Consider the following 20,774-nt stretch of genomic DNA (forward strand, 5'->3'; position numbering starts at 1 on the left):
GTTGGTTCTTCCTGACTGGCGTTCACTTTGTAGTGTTCTAATCTTCATTAATCTTCTTATCTTTTTAAAAGGGATTTATCACTTTCTCTCTCCTGGGAATTCCGTTTGAGATATGAATTTTACTCTGGGTTTGTAGAGCACCGGTGGGTCTGAAGCGCTTTTTCAAACCTGTCTGCACACCTGCCCAATTATAACTGTCCAATGGTTTGCTCGGAACTCAGCAGGTAGAACAATGGCAATTTCTAATTGGACGTCCAGTCCTTAATTCGGCATGTACAATCATTCTTATTGGTGGAGATCCTTAAACCCAAACTAGTCGATTTTTGAATTTTCACTTAAAATCCAAACTAGACGGAAAACCTTGAATCACTGCGCATGTGCAGTTTCTTCATCCTCATCACCAGTATGTGCTGTTTTCATGTACCTAAATTTGTGTTAAATCCTGTTTATGTGAAAATAGAAACCTGTCCTCAGTCCTGGCCCCGGAGAGCCTCGGCATCCGCTTCGCACTCTGCCCTGTTATGATGAGCCTGGCTGATCACACACTGGACTGACCTCGGGGTTTTTTCGGCTGAAGCTGCTTAGTTTCAGTGGGGCGGGTGGATTCTAGCTGTCCGGGACCCCTGAGTCAAAATGTAAACACCAGCTGCAGTGTGTAAATGGACTGCATTTTATATAGCGCTTTTATCCAAAGCGCTTCACAATTGATGTCTCACACACCCATACACTCACACACCAACGGTGAAAGGCTTCCATGCAAGGTACCAATCAGATCATTGGGAGCAATTAGGGGTTAGGTGTCTTGCTCAGGGACACTGACACACCCAGGGCGGGGGATCGAACCGGCAACCCTCCGACTGCTAGACAACCGCTCTTACCTCCTGAGCTATGTCACCTGGGATGACATAGTGTTTAACAGTCCCGAGGGCGGGCTGCGTATTATGGTTTTAGACCAAGTTGTCCTATGAATGAGTCATTCTGGAGATTCTGGTTGGAGTTCAGGTCAAGTGTGGGATCCAGTGCGCGTTACAGAAATGCGCTCTGCTGCTGCTGCTGCTGTGTTCGCTGCTCATCGCTGCAGCGACCTCACCGATGTCAAGCGACCTGGACTTGGAGTCTGCAGCTGCAGAGGTACGGTAACTATGTTCTGTTCTTCTTGCTATTCTGATACTCCGTCTTCTCTGGTCGTTTCAAATGCTGATGACTGAAAACAAACCCACAACCATACCCTTTCAGTAGATTCTGGAAAGTTGTATGATTTTGACAGGGGGCCACTGACCTTTTATCGTTGGCTGTCATTAAGTGTGTTACTTGAAGGGGCCGTGGCAGTACACCAGGCTATACACCGCAAGCCCAGTCTCCATGAGCAAAGCCTGTTACGCTTTCTTGAAATGCAGACGGTGTGAGTAGGGTGTAGAGGTCACAGTGCAGACGGTTTGAGTAGGGTGTGGAGGTCACAGTGCAGACGGTTTGAGTAGGGTGTGGATGTCACAGTGCAGACTGAGTAGGGTGTAGAGGTCACAGTGCAGATGGTTTGAGTAGGGTGTAGAGGTCAGACGGTGTGAGTAGGGTGTGGAGGTCACAGTGCATACGGTTTGAGTAGGGTGTGGAGGTCACAGTGCAGATGGTTTGAGTAGGGTGTAGAGGTCAGACGGTGTGAGTAGGGTGTAGGGGTCACAGTGCAGACTGAGTAGGGTGTAGAGGTCACAGTGCAGACTGAGTAGGGTGTAGAGGTCAGACGGTTTGATTAGGGTGTAGAGGTCAGACGGTTTGAGTAGGGTGTGGAGGTCACAGTGCAGACGGTTTGAGTAGGGTGTAGAGGTCACAGTGCAGACGGTTTGAGTAGGGTGTAGAGGTCACAGTGCAGACGGTTTGAGTAGGGTGTGGAGGTCACAGTGCAGACGGTTTGAGTAGGGTGTAGAGGTCACAGTGCAGACTGAGTAGGGTGTAGAGGTCACGGTGCAGATGGTTTGAGTAGGGTGTACAGGTCACAGTGCAGACGGTTTGAGTAGGGTGTAGAGGTCACTGCAGACTGAGTAGGGTGTAGAGGTCACAGTGCAGACGGTGTGAGTAGGGTGTAGAGGTCACAGTGCAGACGGTTTGAGTAGGGTGTAGAGGTCACAGTGCAGACGGTGTGAGTAGGGTGTAGAGGTCACAGTGCAGACGGTTTGAGTAGGGTGTAGAGGTCACAGTGCAGATGGTTTGAGTAGGGTGTAGAGGTCACAGTGCAGACGGTTTGAGTAGGGTGTAGAGGTCACAGTGCAGACGGTGTGAGTAGGGTGTAGAGGTCACAGTGCAGACGGTGTGAGTAGGGTGTAGAGGTCACAGTGCAGATGGTTTGAGTAGGGTGTAGAGGTCACAGTGCAGACTGAGTAGGGTGTAGAGGTCACAGTGCAGACTGAGTAGGGTGTAGAGGTCACAGTGCAGATGGTTTGAGTAGGGTGTACAGGTCACAGTGCAGACGGTTTGAGTAGGGTGTAGAGGTCACAGTGCAGATGGTTTGAGTAGGGTGTACAGGTCACAGTGCAGACGGTTTGAGTAGGGTGTAGAGGTCACAGTGCAGACGGTTTGAGTAGGGTGTAGAGGTCACAGTGCAGACGGTGTGAGTAGGGTGTACAGGTCACAGTGCAGACGGTTTGAGTAGGGTGTAGAGGCCACAGTGCAGACGGTGTGAGTAGGGTGTGGAGGTCACAGTGTAGACGGTTTGCGTAGGGTGTAGAGGTCACTGCAGAGGTTCGAGTAGGGTGTAGAGGTCACAGTGCAGACGGTTTGAGTAGGGTGTGGAGGTCACAGTGCAGACGGTTTGAGTAGGGTGTGGAGGTCACAGTGCAGACGGTTTGAGTAGGGTGTAGAGGTCACAGTGCAGACGGTTTGAGTAGGGTGTAGAGGTCACAGTGTAGACTGTTTGAGCAGGGTGTAGAGGTCAGACGGTTTGAGTAGGGTGTGGAGGTCACAGTGCAGACTGAGTAGGGTGTAGAGGTCACAGTGCAGACGGTTTGAGTAGGGTGTGGAGGTCAGTGCAGACTGTTTGAGTAGGGTGTAGAGGTCACTGCAGACGGTGTGAGTAGGGTGTAGAGGTCACAGTGCAGACGGTTTGAGTAGGGTGTAGAGGTCGCAGTGCAGACTGAGTAGGGTGTAGAGGTCACAGTGCAGACGGTTTGAGTAGGGTGTAGAGGTCGCAGTGCAGACTGAGTAGGGTGTAGAGGTCACAGTGCAGACGGTTTGAGTAGGGTGTAGAGGTCACAGTGCAGACGGTTTGAGTAGGGTGTAGAGGTCACAGTGCAGATGGTTTGAGTAGGGTGTAGAGGTCACAGTGCAGACGGTTTGAGTAGGGTGTGGAGGTCACAGTGCAGATGGTTTGAGTAGGGTGTAGAGGTCACAGTGTAGACTGTTTGAGCAGGGTGTAGAGGTCAGACGGTTTGAGTAGGGTGTAGAGGTCACAGTGCAGACGGTTTGAGTAGGGTGTGGAGGTCAGTGCAGATGGTTTGAGTAGGGTGTAGAGGTCACAGTGCAGACTGAGTAGGGTGTAGAGGTCAGTGCAGACTGAGTAGGGTGTAGAGGTCACAGTGCAGACGGTTTGAGTAGGGTGTAGAGGTCACAGTGCAGATGGTTTGAGTAGGGTGTAGAGGTCACAGTGCAGACGGTTTGAGTAGGGTGTAGAGGTCACTGCAGATGGTTTGCATGTGGTAGCCCATGCATACACAAGCACGCGTTTAATTATACTCCTCGTAGTGGAGGCTGCGTTGTAAAACTGCACGCTGCTCATTTGGGGGAAGATTTCCTCACAGTGCTGGAATTTACCCGTAAGGAAGAAGGACAGACGGACCGCCTCCCCGCTTCAAGTTCGTACCTGCCGCTCACCTCCGGTCCTCTGTGTGTGAAACCGGGACTGCTGGCTGGTAAGGACGAGGGCTCCTTAATCTACTGTTAGAAGAGTGTCACGTGACTGTTTCATTAAGAAAACAGGGACAGAAATATGAGACGTTTTTTTTAATAAGACTCTTTATCTGAGGGTGAAAAACTGTATAAATTCCTGATATTAACATGGAAATGCTGATTATTATTATTATGTACAATCCAGATTATTTGATGTGTTCCCATGTACTTTCAGTGTAATAAAGGTACCAGGTTGCTTTTAAACGTAACTCTGAAGTCTTTGCCTGCCAGTTCCCCCTCCTCTCCCCGGAATGCCCTGTGTGTTTTCGGTGAGGTGTAAATTCGGCCGTCGCCCACGCTCTGGAGCGCAGTGCTCACGTTCCACTGCCCCGTCACCGAAAAGCAGCCGGCGCAGAGCTCCGTATGTTTCTGACGCGTGGGGGAAAACTGGCCTCGGAGTTTAACGTCTTTTTTAATTTTTTTTTTAAAGATTGAGTCATTAATGACCTTCTTTAGCCATCCTCGTGAGCACCACCAGCAAGAGCTTTACCACTGAACAAAGCAATAACATAATTTGACCACAAGAGGAAGCTCTACTTCTGCACCAAAGCAGTAACGTCATTTGACCACCAGATGGTGCTCTAGTACTAAACCAAAGCAGTGACATTAGCTGGCCACCAGAGGGAGCTCTACCACTGAACTAATGCAGTTGAATAATGATCTTGATGTGTATAATTATTAATGGAGCGATTCTGAGGCATTGCATGTCTATGGACTAGCGACTTTCTTCTTACACTTAGTCCCTCGGTCTGTTTATGTAACAAAGCTCAGGTTCATCAGATATTGGTGCGATTGATTGATTGATTGACTGATTGATTGTTTTGTACTTTAATGATACGCAAAGAAGAAGCAATTTGTATTGCTGATATTCACATTATGCGTTTTCAGATTTTTATATTAGTTTCACTTCAATCTTAGAGGGCAAGGAGATGGTCGGGGGTGAGTTTAATTCTGTCAGTATTTCACTACATAGAGATACTAATATTGAAGCTTCACACTTAATTTATCAATGAGTTTGAGTCTTTATTGTCTTTATTGGTATTACAGGTTTTATGCATTGCATACCACCACCCCCCCTGCATTTGTAAACCCTGGGTTGCGTGCGTTTCTCTGTACTACTCCGGGGTCGCGGCTTTCCACAAAATAATTGAATAAAATTGAAAACACATCCAATCCTTCTGAGCGCCATGTTTCCCACGTCTTCACGGTAATCTTTTAAAGCTGACGTATGAGATCAGGTTTGAGAAATTAGAGACGTAATGCTGTCTTCTTGAATTGGTCTTCTCCAGTGTGGATATAAAATCACGTGGCTCTATTCGGATTATCAAACATTCTATATTGGCTGTTCAGCACAAGCCCGTGCTTGCTGAAATACCAAAACGGGGAACGTGACATTTCAATTAAAAGCAGTTTCTGTCATTTAATTGTGAGGTTTAAGTACTTTCAGAGTGCATTTGCACACCTGAAAGGATAAGTCATGCAGAATATAGCCATTTTCATTTATTGTAAGTAATGATCATTAATGAGAAGGTTCACCTCGTTTTTTCTGTAAGATTATTGTCAGATAAAAACGGTTGGCCTGCTTTCAGGAACTGCAATCACTTCGAAACTGGCGCTCTGAACTGAAAACCCTGCTCCCTCTCCAAACTTCAGTGCGTTTTAGCGCGCGCTTCCCAGACGCTGGAGACATTTAAATCCCTCCCGCAACGGTGAGAAGCAGGCTGCTCTGTTGCCACACATTAGTCAGAGAGAAGGGTGTGTGAAGGCAATTGTGTGCGCAAGATTAGCTCTATCTCTGAACGAGCAGTATATCGAATACGTAAACAGCGCGTTTACCCTTGCGCATTTTAGTTATCGGTGATATATACGCATATTTTCTTTTCCTCTACGTTGTTCGTTCGTCCGGCCGGCGCTATCACATTAGTGCTCACTTCCAGTGTGTCGGCAACGCTCTACTACAATCTCCGAAGCAGACGAACAGCGGAATCGGCAATGAGGATAACCGTAGTCTTGCACGTTTTGTGCATCTGGATGTTTTCGTCCTGTCTGGCGCGAGGGTCCCGGTTTATATACCAGTTTCCCGCGGTGACCGTACCGCACTTCAACTCTGAACAAAGCGCGGGACCCCCGGCCACCGGCGGCGCGCATCGCAGGTAAGTATAGGCACCTGGAACGGTACATTGGTGAAACGTTATAACTGTACTTTGTTTCCGCTTGGTTTTATTACGGCCATATTGTGCGCAATAAGCAACAATATGGATAAAATGAATGCTGCGGTTTTAACGCAGGCGGCCGGTTTTAATGTGGCTGAAAAGTGCAGGGAGAACCTCCCGCGAGGCGCGCGACTTTGCCTGATCAGCACCCTTTAGGGGCTGGACGCTGCAGATGAGGCAGTCCTGAGAGAGCTGTTCGGGAGAGGCCAAGTTTCAAGATTCTAGAGAAAGTATCACACGTGTAAGCATCTATAATATTTAATTGGGCGATGTGTAAAAGACCTCCCGGTCAGTAGTTTTTTGGGCGACATGCAGAAGAGTACATATAAATTTACTCCTAGTTTTACAAAGTGTGTGTTGCACATGCATCATTTCAGCTTATGTATGTGCATACTTTTTTTTTTTTGCATACTAAAAAAAATTGGAGTTTAGATCTCCCAAACAACAGCAAGATGTATCATAAATGGTTTGCGGTTCTTCCACATTTAGGAAGAGGTTTTGTTCCGTGATTGCAGGTGCAAGCATGTTCACATCGGTGATTATGTGTGAACAGTATAAATCATGGTCAAGGAAACTATAGCAGTAAGCATTTTAGACTTCCAGAACAAAAGGTTGTCCGATGCCAGTGCTACTGTGTCTGTCTCTGGGGCATTATGACTGGAGGATTTCAGTCTGGAGAACTGCAGGCTGGCTGGTTTTTGTTTTAAAATTTGTCAGCAACCTTTTCAGACCCAATGAAGCTGGTGAGATGAGTTCACTGTGTGATCAATTGCTTTCATTTAGAAGTTGAACGCAAGAGTGAATACTATACCTTTGGATTAGAGGTGTGGAGTGCTGCTGCTGTTAGCTCAAGGGTGTCAGACTCCAGTCCTGAAGGGCTGCAGTGTCTGCAGGTTTAACTCCAGACCTGGAGAGCCGCAGTGTCTGCTGGTTTAACTCCAGTTCTGGAGGGGGCGCTGTGTCTGCGGGTTTAACTCCAGTCCTGGAGGGGGCGCTGTGTCTGCAGGTTTAACTTGGAAACAAGGTGTATGGGCTCGTTATCCAATCAATGATTACCTTGAATTCCAGGAACACCAAAAAAACCATGAACCCCCCCGAATAAGCATTGGAGGTGCCATTGTTAGATATGGTGTCCCAGTCCCCCTAGTGGGCAGAATGGGAGGTGCACCCGCCAGTGTCTCATCAGTCAAAATCAGCCTGATGCTGTGAAATCCCCCCATTAATTAAGACGCTTCTCTTCAATCAGCACTTCCTCGCTTATCTCCCAGCGTCCTTGGCGGGTTGCCTGGGCAACACGCTGCCTCTCCCCTGGCGCATGGCGTGCGGCAGGAATCCGCGGAATCTTCCGGCAGATAAAAGCTCCGCTCGCAGGCCGCTGGCAGAACGAGCCGTTTTTATTTTAAAAAAGAGGACAGAGACGGATGTGAAAGCACCTTCACGAGTTTCTGCACTGCGAGCACTTTTAATGGGAATGTGACGGCAGGAAGGTCAGTCAGCAGCTCTGCATGGTCCTGCTGGTGGCTGCAGACTCTGAGTCTCCCTCACAGTCACTGTGTGTGTGTGTGTGTGTGTGTGTGTGAGAGATGTGCAGAAATGGAGTGCATTGAATGGATCTTGGGAATATGATTTTTTTTATCTGGAAGAAAGCGGCCACACTTGAATGACCTTCCAGACAGGTCCTGTTTTTGGATGATTCATTGGGGGCTGGTTCCGGAGGGTGACCTCTCCTCAGCCAATCAGAGACCAGATTTATGACCCGAACAATGTCAAATTACAGAGATGCGGAACTTGCGTGCGGGGTCTCCATGCATATCGGCACGTTAAAGTTTTGGGTTTGGGGTGGGCAGGGGGGGGCGGTGATGTTTGAGCTCTCTGCATCTCGTGCGTGAAGGAAAGACTGGTACTAATGCGCCCCCTGGTGGTGTGTCTCTGCCAGGAACTGGTGCCAGTACACCGTGTCGAAGACGGTGTCCTGCCAGATGCACAACGGCACGGAGAAGCTGGTGCAGAGGCTGCTTCACAGCTGCCGATGGCCGGGACCCTGTGCCAACCTCATCAGGTACATTACCACCAAGTCCCCACGTACACCTTTACCACCGAGTCCCCACATACACCTTCACCACTGAGTCCCCACATACACCACACACCTTTACCACAGAGTCCCCACATACACCTTTACCACTGAGTCCCCACATACACCACACACCTTTACCACAGAGTCCCCACATACACCTTTACCACAGAGTCCCCACATACACCTTTACCACCAAGTCCCCACGTACACCTTTACCAAGGTCCCCACATACACCTTTACCACAGAGTCCCCACATACACCCTTACCACTGAGTCCCCACAAACACCACACACCTTTACCACTGAGTCCCCACATACACCTTTACCACTGAATCCCCACATACACCTTTACCACCAAGTCCCCACATACATCTTTACCACAGAGTCCCCACATACACCACACACCTTTCCCACCGAGTCCCCACATACACCTTTACCACAGAGTCCCCACATACACCTTTACCACCAAGTCCCCACATACACCTTAGCCACAGAGTCCCCACATACACCTTTACCACTAGAATCCCCCAAAACTACACACCTTTACCACCAAGTCCCCACATACACCTTAACCACAAGTCCCCACATACACCTTTACCACAGAGTCCCCACATACACCACACACCTTTACCACCAAGTCCCCACATACACCTTTACCACTGAGTCCCCACATACACCTTTACCACCAAGTCCCCATACCCACAACCTTTACCACAGAGTCCCCACATACACCTTTACCACAGAGTCCCCACATACACCTTTACCACTGAGTCCCCACATACACCTTTACCACTGAGTCCCCACATACACCTTTACCACAGAGTCCCCACATACACCTTTACCACCAAGTCCCCACATACACCTTTACCACCGAGTCCCCACATACACCTTTACCACAGAGTCCCCACATACACCTTTACCACAAGTCCCCACATACACCTTTACCACTGAGTCCCCACATACACCTTTACCACCAAGTCCCCACATACACCTTTACCACTGAGTCCCCACATACACCTTTACCACAGAGTCCACACATACACCTTTACCACAGAGTCCCCACATACACCTTTACCACCAAGTCCCCACATACACCTTTACCACCAAGTCCCCACATACACCTTTACCACTGAGTCCCCACATACACCTTTACCACTGAGTCCCCACATACACCTTTACCACAGAGTCCCCACATACACCTTTACCACAGAGTCCCCACATACACCTTTACCACAGAGTCCCCACATACACCTTTACCACCGAGTCCCCACATACACCTTTACCACTGAGTCCCTACATACACCTTTACCACAGAGTCCACACATACACACACCACATTCTCAGCCCCATGACCCAACTCCCTTCCAATCTGAGTCATTACATTTTTACACAGTTTGCCTTTTTCATACAGTCCATTTTACAGATTCATCATTATATGACAGACAAAACTCTGTCTCTCTCGGGCATAACAGCACACAGCTGGGGAGTCTCTTTTTTTCTTCTTTTGGGTTGAAAGCTGTGTCACAAATGCTTAGCCTGTAGCACTTGAATGTATGAATGAATATGCTTAATAAGAAAGTCATGCAGAACATGTGCTGTGCTCAGTTGTGTGACAAAGATGTTGGAGTACGGTCAGGGGCGATAGACTGTGTGTGTTCATGGGAGTGGGGGTGGGAGAGTGGGGGAGGGGGGGTGTATCTAATGTGAAAAATGTTCTCGGAGGGCCACAGAGCAGGGACTTCAAAGAGCCGCCGCTCTCTGCCAAACTTCGGGCCACGTCGCCCGATAAGACCTTAATTCCACATCCTGAGTTCAGCGGGAACATGGCCGCCATCGCAGAGGGCCGAAGTGCTTTGTTTAGGCGAGCCCTCGCCCCCGTCCTCAGTCACAGCACTAACGGCTGTCCCAGTGAGGCGCGTTTACCGCTCGCTGTCGCCACCGCTGGCTTACAGGGGCGTGGCCTGCGGGGGCGTGGCCTACAGGGGCGTGGCCTGCGGGCCCCCAGACGGGCGCGTTCAGCAGCCATGCGAGCCCCCGATGTCGGAAACCAAAGCTTCTTTCTGTGAAGTCGTTACATTACATTACATGCATTTGGCAGACGCTCTTATCCAGAGCGACGTACAACAAAGTGTGTAAGTTACAGTCAGGACAGTGTAGGAACTCCCTGTGCAACAAGAAGCGCTTCACCAATGAAAGTGGATGTTTTTTGCAATCGCTCTGGGCCAGCGGGAAGATCACTGAAGCACAACACAAGTGTGTGCCTCGGTCTCTCTCCACACGCCGGGGTTCTGTCCTGGTTTAAGTGCCCTCAGATCAGCCTGACATGATGCACATGTCAAGCCCTACCTGGCCTCAGCTGTGAGCGCCTCTCTCTCTGTTCAGGAAGGACATGTACTTTGTTCCGAAACAACGCTTGCTCAAAAACACCAAACTGCAAACTCAGCAGCGTGAAGCGTTTACGCCGATAGCTTAGCTGTCTCTGTCTGTCTCTGACGGGGCTGTTCGCTGTGTCGCAGACACAAAGCACGCACACCTCCACGTCTTGTTTTTATTTCCCCTTGGCAAGTCCAGGCATCTACTGCCATTCCATCATTCAGGTTTTATTGATTTGAAAAATGACTGTGACATCCGTTTTATTTATTTGTTTATTTCTAGTTGTATCTTGTCTTTGGCACTCATCCCAGTCTTATGGAGGGACGTGATGAAACCGTAATGAAGGTGTTGCTTTGCTCTGAGGTCTGCGATTCACCTGCACAAGGTCTTATTCAACACCTCAAACCTGTACCTAGGACTGCAAGAGTAGGGAGGGCTGTACCCAGGCCTGCAATATACATGCAGCATCTAAACTGTGTGGTTTGTGATCCCTGCCCCTGATGCCCCCCCTGTGATTCCCCTGCTCCTGTGATGCACTGCCCCCTGTGATGCCCTGCCCTGATGCCCTGCCCTGTGATTGACTCCCTGTGATTGCCCCTGCTCCCTGTGATTGACCCTGCACCCTGTGATTGACCCCGCCCCCTGTGATTGCCCCAGCCCCTAGTGATTGACCCTGCCCCCTGTGATTGCCCCTGCCCCCTGTGATTTCCCCTGCTCCCTGTGATTGACACTGCCCCTAGTGATTGACACTTCCCCTAGTGATTGACCCTGCACCATGTGATTGCCCCTGCTCCCTGTGATTGACCCCGCCCCCTGTGTCAGTTACAGGACTGTGATGAGACCAACCTACAGGGTGGTGTACCGCCAGGTGACGGCCCTGGAGTGGCGCTGCTGTCCCGGCTTCCTGGGCGACAACTGCAGTCAGGGTGAGTCACACTAGTTCAGCCAATCAGCTTGCCAGCTCACATCTAACCGACCAATCAGAGAACTGCCATGTAGTACACTCTTTGGTCGCCCTTGTCTAGTTAGTCAATGGTGTAAAATTCGGTTTGCTTAACCATAACGAGCAGCGAAAATGAAACAACCTAAGGACAGGTATGTGAGGGGAGAGGGTACCTGTCTATGAGCCATGTTGTTTTTAGAACGGAGAAGGGCCGGTGTGGGGCAGGATTCAGTTTTAGCCCAGCGCTATGATACCTGATTAAACTAAGTAACTATTATTCATGGTCATCAATCAAGAGCATCTTGCTCCAGAGTACCTGGGAAGTTTGTCAGATTGGCTTCCCTGTAATCTTATTGGTCCTGCTTAGTGTCCCTCTCACCCCGCCTCCCTCTCTGTGCCGTTCAGGGTCAGAGTTTAGAGGTCAGAGGTCAGGGAGTATCCATTTTAGGGGGCTGAAATTTAATCTGAAAGTCGAAACCTCCAGCTGAGTCTGGTTCCTCCAGGGTTTCCTCCTGCATGTCGCCCAGCGAGGCTTTCCTGCCCCTGTCACCTGGGCTGGCTTTGTAGGGGTTTTAGGCCAGAGTTCATACTCTTAATAAAATATGTGATATAAGTTTAGATCTGGTTGCCACCAAAAATATACAGTTAGAGCAGTGGCTTTTCACTACCGTGTGTACGTGGTTCTGGATTAGAGCGTCTGCAAGTGACTGCAGTCTTTTGGGATGTCAAGTGGTGAAAATTCGATTTCCATTATATTTGTGCCATTTCATGCAAGAGCATTTCTTAGCATTCAAAAGGCTAAGCAGCACAAAGCATTTCATAGAGAGCATTATGGGAAATGAAGTCCAGGGCCTGAGATTTTCAAATGTGTTTGAGTAGCGCCCAGACTCCACTTCCCAAAAGTGGTGGGGTGTTAATATCGATGGGATGGTCCTGCTGTTTTGAGCAGCTGACCACCGAAGTGTATGCATTGGTAGAATTTTCTGTTTTCATATATATGTACAAAGTTTGAAACTTGCTTTGCGTAACAGGAGAATATTCATCCTGTGTCTCCAGACTTTCTGAAAATAGTGCATTTTCTCTCGTTCTGTCATAAGACATGGAGCCTGTTCCCATTCAGTCCTTATGGTGACATAAACTCCGTCCTCATTGGCCTGAAAGCAGTCAAATCTGCTGCACATTAACGACTGTTACGGACACCGCGGCCTGTGTCGAGTCAGATAATGAGTCTGTCCTTAACGTTTGACTCGCACATGTGCTTGCATATGGATGTGATGGAGGGGACTGTTCACCCGAAGTGTCTGGGGGGTGAAGGGGTGGGGGGGTGGGGGGGGGGAGGGACCAGGGAACTCAGGCTTCAGTCAGTAATCTGCAGCCTGTTAAAGCGTGTGCTCTCAGAGACGTGCAGAAACAGCTCTCTTTCTTTATCTCTTTTTCTCTCTGTCTCCCTCTCTTTTTTTCTGTCTGTCATTTGCTCTTTTTCACTTTCTTTTCCCCTCTTTCTTAATTTCTAACTCTCTCTCTATTTTTTACTCTTCTTACTCTTTCATTCTTTCGCTGACATTCGTCTCTTTATTGATTTCTTGGTCTTTCACTTTTCCTTTTTCTCTTCTTTTGTTGTCTCTCTTTCTCCCTGTCTCCATCTCTCTCAGACTAGAGAGGTCCCTGTTATCCCCGAGTTACCCCTGTGTTTAGGCTATAGTCTGCATACGGTCTTATCTACATTGAGCTCCAGACCTCTGTGGAGACACTGAATAGTTGAATCGTTACGGCATTACCTAACCCCCCAGCCCCCCCAGAAGCATACATACCTGTCCTCCCGCAGAATCTTTACACCAGAATGAACAAGATTTATAGTCATGTTAGATATAAAGAAACCAAACACACACACCCATACACAAAAACATGCTTCTTCACGCATATGCACGCACACGCACACACACACACACACACACACTCAGTGCACCTGCACTTTTGAAAAAGAGGTCATCAGCTCTGTTCCTAATGCAGCATATCCTCTACCCTAACCCCCACCCCCTAACCCTAACCCCCAACCCCCATAACCCTAACCCCCTCCCCAAATGTTTCCCTGATGCACTTGACAGCCCCATGACCTGCACACACAGTCAGGCACACATGAGACTTTGTGCTTCGACCATTTGCGAAGCACAGATTCCCCGGTAGGACATGTTCTCAGTGTAAAGGCACCCTAAAATGGCTGAGGTACAGCTATCTCTCTGTGGGGATAGCACTCCTGCCAAACTCCCCCCCCCCCCCCGATTTCTCCTCTGTGAAAGAAATGAGATCATCGCAGGATTAGGCACTCTGCCCCCCCCCACTTAAATGGTTTCCATTGACAGCGATGTTGTGTTGATGGAAACCAGTTTCTGCTGCTGGGTCAGGATTTTGGCTAAACCCCCTTTCAGGCTCTTAAGCTTTGGTCACACGGGCGTTCCAGACCTGAACGGTACCGTTCCCCGGTCCCGGCGTGCGAGGTCCCGTCCCATAACCGCTGTGGGGAGACCGCAGGGAGGGTTTGGGCTCTGCAGTGCGGCACTGAGCCTGGGCCAGGAGGGATTTCAGCAGGCCGTGTTTCAGTGTCTCACCGCACACTAGCGCCCCCTCTGGTCAGGAGGCCACACAGCACCTGCCCGTGAAGCCTCCTCCCCCAGTGCTGCCGAGCATTACATTACATCACAGCTTATCCACTCTTATCCAGAGCAACTTACGCAACATTTTACAGCATTTATAATGCTCAAGGGCACTATGGCCATGTCCTACCCGGCAATCGAACCTGTGACCTTTAGGTTACAAGACCAGGTCCTTACCCATTATACTACACTGAGTAGAGAGCAGCACTGGCCTGAGGAGAGTGGGCGCTTTCTTATTTGTATTTTTAAGAAAGAGAGGCAGTCAGCGGCTGGGCCCGGACAGCTGTCTGCACCAATCGGTGAAGCTTCTGCTTTCATCGCCTCTGAAGGCAGACAGAGACAGCTGCTTCAGTCCAGAGCTCCAACCCCACAGCACAAGCCTGAGAAGCCCTCAGACAGGGAGCGCATTGAGCGAAATAAAAATAAAATATACACATCACTCTGTGTGTTGGTCAGCTGTCAGTATACGGGGAAAAACATTAAACATCGTGTTGTGAGGGCGTGTTTTATGAACTATGGTGTGTGTCTGTAAAGTAGGGGGGAATTATTTGGGGGGGGCGGAGGGGAGGTGAGAGTGATGGGACTGCAGCAGCAGCACTGTAAAATAGTGGGCCTGTTTCTCTGAGGTTGCAGGTTTTATTCCCAGGTGGAGCCATTCCATCACTGAGCGAGGTACAGCTCCTGCCCTGCATCAGTAATTACCCATCTGTGTGAGTGGATTGCATGTGAAGATATGAGCTCTGAGAGTCGGTCTGGGTAAGAGCTCTGGTGTTAAACCGTGAGAAACACAAATGTGCGTTAATGTGTGATTAATGTGCGTATGTTATGATATTGTGCGGTTATGTGTTGGTTATGTTGTGTGATTATGTGGCGTTTGTGTATTAATGTCGTTTGGCGGTGTTGGTTTATGTGTGTAATGTCGTTGATGTGCGGTAATTGTGCTGATTAATGTGCGTTTAGTATGCGGTTGTTGTGTGCGGTTGATGTGTGTGGTTGATGTGTGCTGTTAATGTGTGCGGTTAATGTGTGCGGTTAATGTGTGCGGTTGATGTGTGCGGTTTATGTGTGTGGTTAATGTGTGCGGTTAATGGCACAGAGCTGGCTGGGGTCTGGACAGGCTGGGATGGCCTCAGATTTAACACACAAACCAGGGGCAGTAAATATCTCCATGACCCAGGGTAACACATGGCAACAGCATGGTCCCCCATAACGTCTCCATAGCAACGGCATGGTCTTCCCCACATTTCCCAAGCTGAACTGTACATCGGACGTGAGGCTTCGTGCTCAGTATGAAGTCACACTCACTAAGCGGGACAAGCCCATCAGTCACAGTGTTCAGCTTCATAAACAGCTTTGTAAGCCCACCCTGAGTTTCCCAAAAAAGACTTGCAGAGGAAATTCTGCGCCTACTGCCCCACTACCCTACTGCGCCTACTGCCCCACTACCCTACTGCCCCTCTACCCTACTGCCCCTGCTGCCTCACTACCCTACTGCGCCTACTGCCCCACTACCCTACTTCCCCACTACCCTACTGCGCCTACTGCCCCACTACCCTACTGCCCCTCTGCGCATGCCCATTTCTTTAGTGCTGTCTGTTTTATGTATCGTTCAACAAGCAAACTCTTCTCGATTGTGGTTAATTAAGGAGAGAAGGAAGATTTGATTGAGGCTTTCAAATTCATAAAGGAGATCAACATAGTGAACGATAAGAGATTCTTCAGGTTGAGTTCTGTTAATAGAACGAGGGGACATAAATGGAAATTGGAAAAAGGTAAATTTTGTACATATTTTGTAAGAATTTTTTTCAGGCACAGAGTGGTCAACATGCCAGGTCACGTAGTAGAGGCAGAAATTTTGATTTTCAAGACCAGGCTTGATACGGTGTTAGATAATATCTAGTCTGTAATCAGAGCACTAGGTGCAATTTAGTCAGGAAAATGGCGAACACTGTTGGGCTGAATGGCCTGTTCTTGTCATTAAATGTTATGTTATGTTCATACACTTTCTTTTTACAGTCTGTGATCATGTCAAACTTTACCTATATGCCCATTGTACAGAGAAAAAGGGGTTTTACTGGTGTCTGTAGGGTGCAGTAAATGGTGTCTGTAGGGTGCGGTAAATGGTGTCTGTAGGGTGCAGTAAATGGTGCGTATGGTGCTGTAAATGGTGTCTGTAGGGTGTGGTAAATGGTGTCTGTAGGGTGCAGTAAATGGTGTCTGTAGGGTGCGGTAAATAGTGTCTGTAGGGTACAGTAAATGGTGTCTGTAGGGTACAGTAAATGGTGTCTGTAGGGTGCGGTAAATGGTGAAGTGAGGCACGTGTGCGGCTGGATTTTTTCCCACATCCCAATGCCTGGGTGTGTGAGAGCCGTGTCCCATTCAGGGGATTCTGTTCCAGCGGCTGGGGGGGGGGGTGGGGGTGTGTGAGATCAGTTAGCTCAGATCTCTGACTCGAATGCGGGATGGGGGTAGGGGGGAGGGGCGGGGTCGACGGTATGACCACTCTTGGCTCGTGTACTCCCAGAGCACACAGGGCTTTGGCTGGCAGGGGTTAAGGGGGGGGGGGGGGCGGAGGCGGAGGGGCAGGGGTGTTCTCATAGAACACAGCACACTGGGCTTTGGCTGGCAGGGGTTGGGGGGGGTGGGCGGGGTTGATGGTGGGTTGGGGGGGGGGGGGCAGGGGTGTTCTCATGGAACACAGCACACTGGGCTTTGGCTGATAAGCTCCATGAAAACAGATTTCCCACCCTGGCTCAGCGTCTGAGCACTTCCTCTCTCTGGCACAGCTGTAGCACAGGGCTAGAGAGTCTTCACCTGGGGTGTGTGTGTGTGTCTGTGTGTCTGTGTGTGTGTGTGTGTGTGTGTGTCTGTATGTCTGTATGCATGTGTGTGTGTGTGTGTGTCTGTGTGCATGTGTGTGCGTATGTGTGTGTGTGCGTGTGGTGTGTGTGTATGTGTGCGTGTGTGTACATGCAGAGTTGCAGTGGTGATGAAGATGTTACCCAGTTCACACAGATAGGATACTGACACATCGCTTCTGTTTATTAAAATATTTTGACAGATACTCATTCACTTCACTCTCTCTGTGGTTCCCCTCTCTTGTGTTGGGGTCTTTTCTATGGGTGGGGCCAGGACACATTTACAGATATGCAGGGGGTAACCCCCCCATTAGGGAGTGTGTGGAAGAAGCTGACGATTTGCAGGGAGATGTGTGCTACCCTTTTCCTGATACTCGCATTCCTTCCTTATTCCAAAACCAGTGAGTTAATTTACAAAATTAGTTTTTTTTCACATTTGCAAGGTTTCCTCACCACTGTTCCAAAAATACTTTTATTAGGTTGGCAGGGGGTAATTGCTCTTCTGCATTTGCATACATTTGCACGCATTTCGGCAAACATCTTAGTTGTTGGCACTTTCGAATATTGCAGTTTATTTTGTAAACCTTGGGACCTTGTCTTAATAGTTTGTGCAGGAACCCTCAAATGACTGTCAGTGTCTCCAAGGTGGACCATTCACAGAAAAGAGGTATTTAGACAACTTGAGAAGCTGTTAGTATGAATTTTTTTTATTAAAAACATCCTCAAACACACATGGGTCAGCCTGATCAGTGTGGGTGGAATTGCAATAGTTACCTGAAAATAAACCAGTTTTTTAAAATTGCAGCTGTGATAGGTTTTATGTTAATGCTTGCCCTTTTTTTCTTTGAGTGATCAGATATAATTGCATGAGCTGCCTTGTTAGGATGTTTTCACACCCTGTTGGGCAGACTAATCGGTCTGTAACTCTGAGGTTCTGTCGTAACTCCGGTGTGGAGAGGTGAAGCTTTGCTTGTGTCTGTCAGAACACAGTCCGGAAAGAATGGCCCTGAAGCAGGGGTGTCCAACTTTATTCAAAAAGGGTTGCACCCGCTCGGATGAGACAGCCCCTGGCCTAAAACCCTGTCCTTTCTCAACATTATCGGCCCCCTAGTACCGAAGATCTTTAGTCCTTTAGCCCGTTTTGCTTGTGATTGATGCTGCTGCTCCAGCAGATTACTGGCTGTGTACAGGGTCCATTTCAGACCAAAGTGGGGGAGGGAGGGATGAATACAAACAAAGTCAATTCGCATGAAAGAAACAAACCAGCATATTTTGGCTGTTTGCTTAACCTTTGCAAACGTATACATGGATTTTTTCCCTCATGGTTAAAGTGTTGGGAAAATCACATCCATATGGAGGGGGCTGACCCTGTCCCCCCCCCAGAGGAAACCTGCCAAACAGGGGGACAGAGGGGAGGGGAGGGCAGTCTATGAGGGAGCTCTGATACACCCCAACTGAGCTTCGAGGGAGGGGGGGGAGTAAGGAGGGTGAGAGAGAGATCGAATGAGTGAGTGAAAGTCTCAGATTGTGTGTGTGTGTGTGTGTGGACTCCAACCTGCTTGGTTGTGGGGCAGCTGTGCTGTGCTAGCAGTGGGCAGCATTGCAACGAGGGGGGTGGGGGGGGTGTAGGTGTGGAATGGGGGGGTGTTGCTGGGGGATGCTGGGTGATGGGGGGGGTGTCCTGCTCACACACACAAGTCTAATATGTTCCAGATGAGATGGCTCCCCCCCCACTCCTGCTCTCCCCCCTCCTCTTCTTCTCCCCTTACAGTCACAGGAGTCCACTGTTCCTTCCTGATCCGCTGGGGGCTGGGGGCTGGGGAGTGGGGCGGGGGCAGAATGAGCTCACAGTCAGTGCACAGACAGCCTCCCCTGTCTGGTGCATCTGAAAAACCACATCTCCGTTTCGGTTGCACCAAAACTGCTACAGAGCGTAATGAGATTCTTTGACTCTGTATTCAGAACAAACAGACGATGTGTTCCCTTGAACATAACGGAGACAAGATCTTTCACAAACCCCCAGTGGAGTGCTCTCCCTGCTCGGCACCCCTCCCTGCTCTGGACCCCTCCCTGCTCTGTTTATTTATCAAACTCAGTGGGAGGCGAGAGCGGGCGTCGGGAGCGTCCCGGAAGACCCGGGTCCCACCGGCAACCCAGCGCCCAGCGTACCACACCGCCCGTCCCACCGCACCCAGCGGTCCTGCACCACACCGCCCGTCCCACCCACCACACCGCCCGTCCCACCGCACCCAGCGGTCCTGCACCACACCGCCCGTCCCACCACACCCAGCCGTCCCGCACCACACCGCCCAGCCACCCCGGAGCTCGCGACAACCAATCAAAGACAAAATAACGTCCCTACGACATTTTACAACTCGCTAAAATAATAAAAATAAAGTAAAACAGCGGTTGCGTTCGCGGTGTGGCCAGCAGGGCTGAACAGCGGCGGGGCGCACCGGCGTGTCCCGTGGAGGTTTGGCTCGGCCAGCGGCGTGTTCACGCCACCCATGTGACCCGAGCGGAAGCCTAACGAGGCCCTGCGCGGTGGGAGGTCCTACCATAGACCAGAGCGAAGGTCGAAGGTCAGAGGATGGGCTTCTCTCCCTTTTGTGTCTGGCGTGTACTTTCATTCGCTTCGTCCCTCACGGTGTGGAGATGCAGCCCACGGCCATCGGCTGATTCTGCACTGAAACAGGTCCGTAAAGGAGCTGGGCTGTCTGCGGGGGTTCACTGTGTGTCCATAACAGCCACCTGCTGATCCACACATTATTACCATGAGTGTAACTAACCCATTAACCAGCTATTACCTGGTTATTCACTACCTATTAACCAGCCGCTAACCGTAACTCAAGACTGCGCATGTAGGTCATTATTCAGTCCCTGGAGAAATCTGGACGAATGACGAATGCCAACCTTCTCTTCAGCTGTTCAGATGGATTCTTTTAGGCCAGAATCTTTCCTACAACACAGTGTCCCTAACCAACTGTGCCAAGCGGCCATCTTTACAGCATGTCCACAATCAGGCTGGGGACTCCTGTGCCAAGCATCCATCTTTAAGGCATGCTCTCACACCTGATATGTGCCTCCTTGGCGTTGACGTCATGCCTTGTTGAAAGATGGCTGCTAGCCTTCATATTTTGGGAAAAAGCTGCCTGCTTTCTCAGAGTTAGCTTCCAGGGAGTTTATCCTTCCTCTGTCTCCCTCAGGCTGCTGTATGGGGGAGTTAGGGTGGATATGCAGGGAAATCTGTGAAATGGGGGTAGTGTGTTCAGCCCTCGCTCCCTAAAGCTTGGGAAAGAACAGAATCTAACCCTTCTGCTCTCTATCCCCTTTCCCTCTCAGACCCATCTACTCCCCCATTAACCCCCCCCCATCCCACGCTAGCACACCCCGCCCCCCCAGCCCACACCAGCTTGCTGAAATCTGGAGTTTTGCTGTCCTCAGCACAATGAAGGGCTGCTGATTATAGAGCCTCCTGTTAGCTGGCTGTTTTAGTCCGACCTCAGTACCATTACCGCCCCATTACCGCCCTGTAACTGCCCCGTTACTACCCCCTTACTGCCCTGTTACTGCACTGCAACTGCCCCATTACCGTCCTGTAACTGCCCCGTTACTGCCCCATTACTGCCATGTTACTGCACTGCAACTGCCCCATTACTGCCCCCTTACTGCCCAGTTACTGCCCCGTTACCGTCCTGTAACTGCTCCATTACTGCACTGCAACTAC

At 49.8% G+C, this 20,774-nt stretch overlaps 1 protein-coding gene across 2 annotated transcripts in view; it reads left to right on the top strand.

Annotated features, from left to right (window-relative positions):
• The first annotated feature begins 5,185 nt into the window (after positions 1 to 5,185).
• Positions 5,186 to 20,774, top strand: part of LOC135236636 (collagen alpha-1(XXVI) chain-like) — a 31,497-nt gene continuing 15,908 nt past the window's right edge. Inside the window, exons 1-3 of one of the 2 annotated variants that reach the window (XM_064303113.1) lie at positions 5,186 to 6,089; positions 8,086 to 8,208; positions 11,424 to 11,521. In XM_064303113.1, coding sequence (XP_064159183.1) covers positions 5,929 to 6,089; positions 8,086 to 8,208; positions 11,424 to 11,521 — 382 coding nt within the window. In that variant the 5' untranslated portion in view covers positions 5,186 to 5,928. Of the gene's footprint in view, positions 6,090 to 8,085; positions 8,209 to 11,417; positions 11,522 to 20,774 lie in introns of both variants that reach the window. The other variant, XM_064303112.1, reaches the window with a different exon arrangement.

The sequence above is a fragment of the Anguilla rostrata genome, chromosome 12, assembly GCF_018555375.3.
Source record: "Anguilla rostrata isolate EN2019 chromosome 12, ASM1855537v3, whole genome shotgun sequence".
Taxonomy (NCBI): Eukaryota; Metazoa; Chordata; class Actinopteri; order Anguilliformes; family Anguillidae; genus Anguilla; species Anguilla rostrata.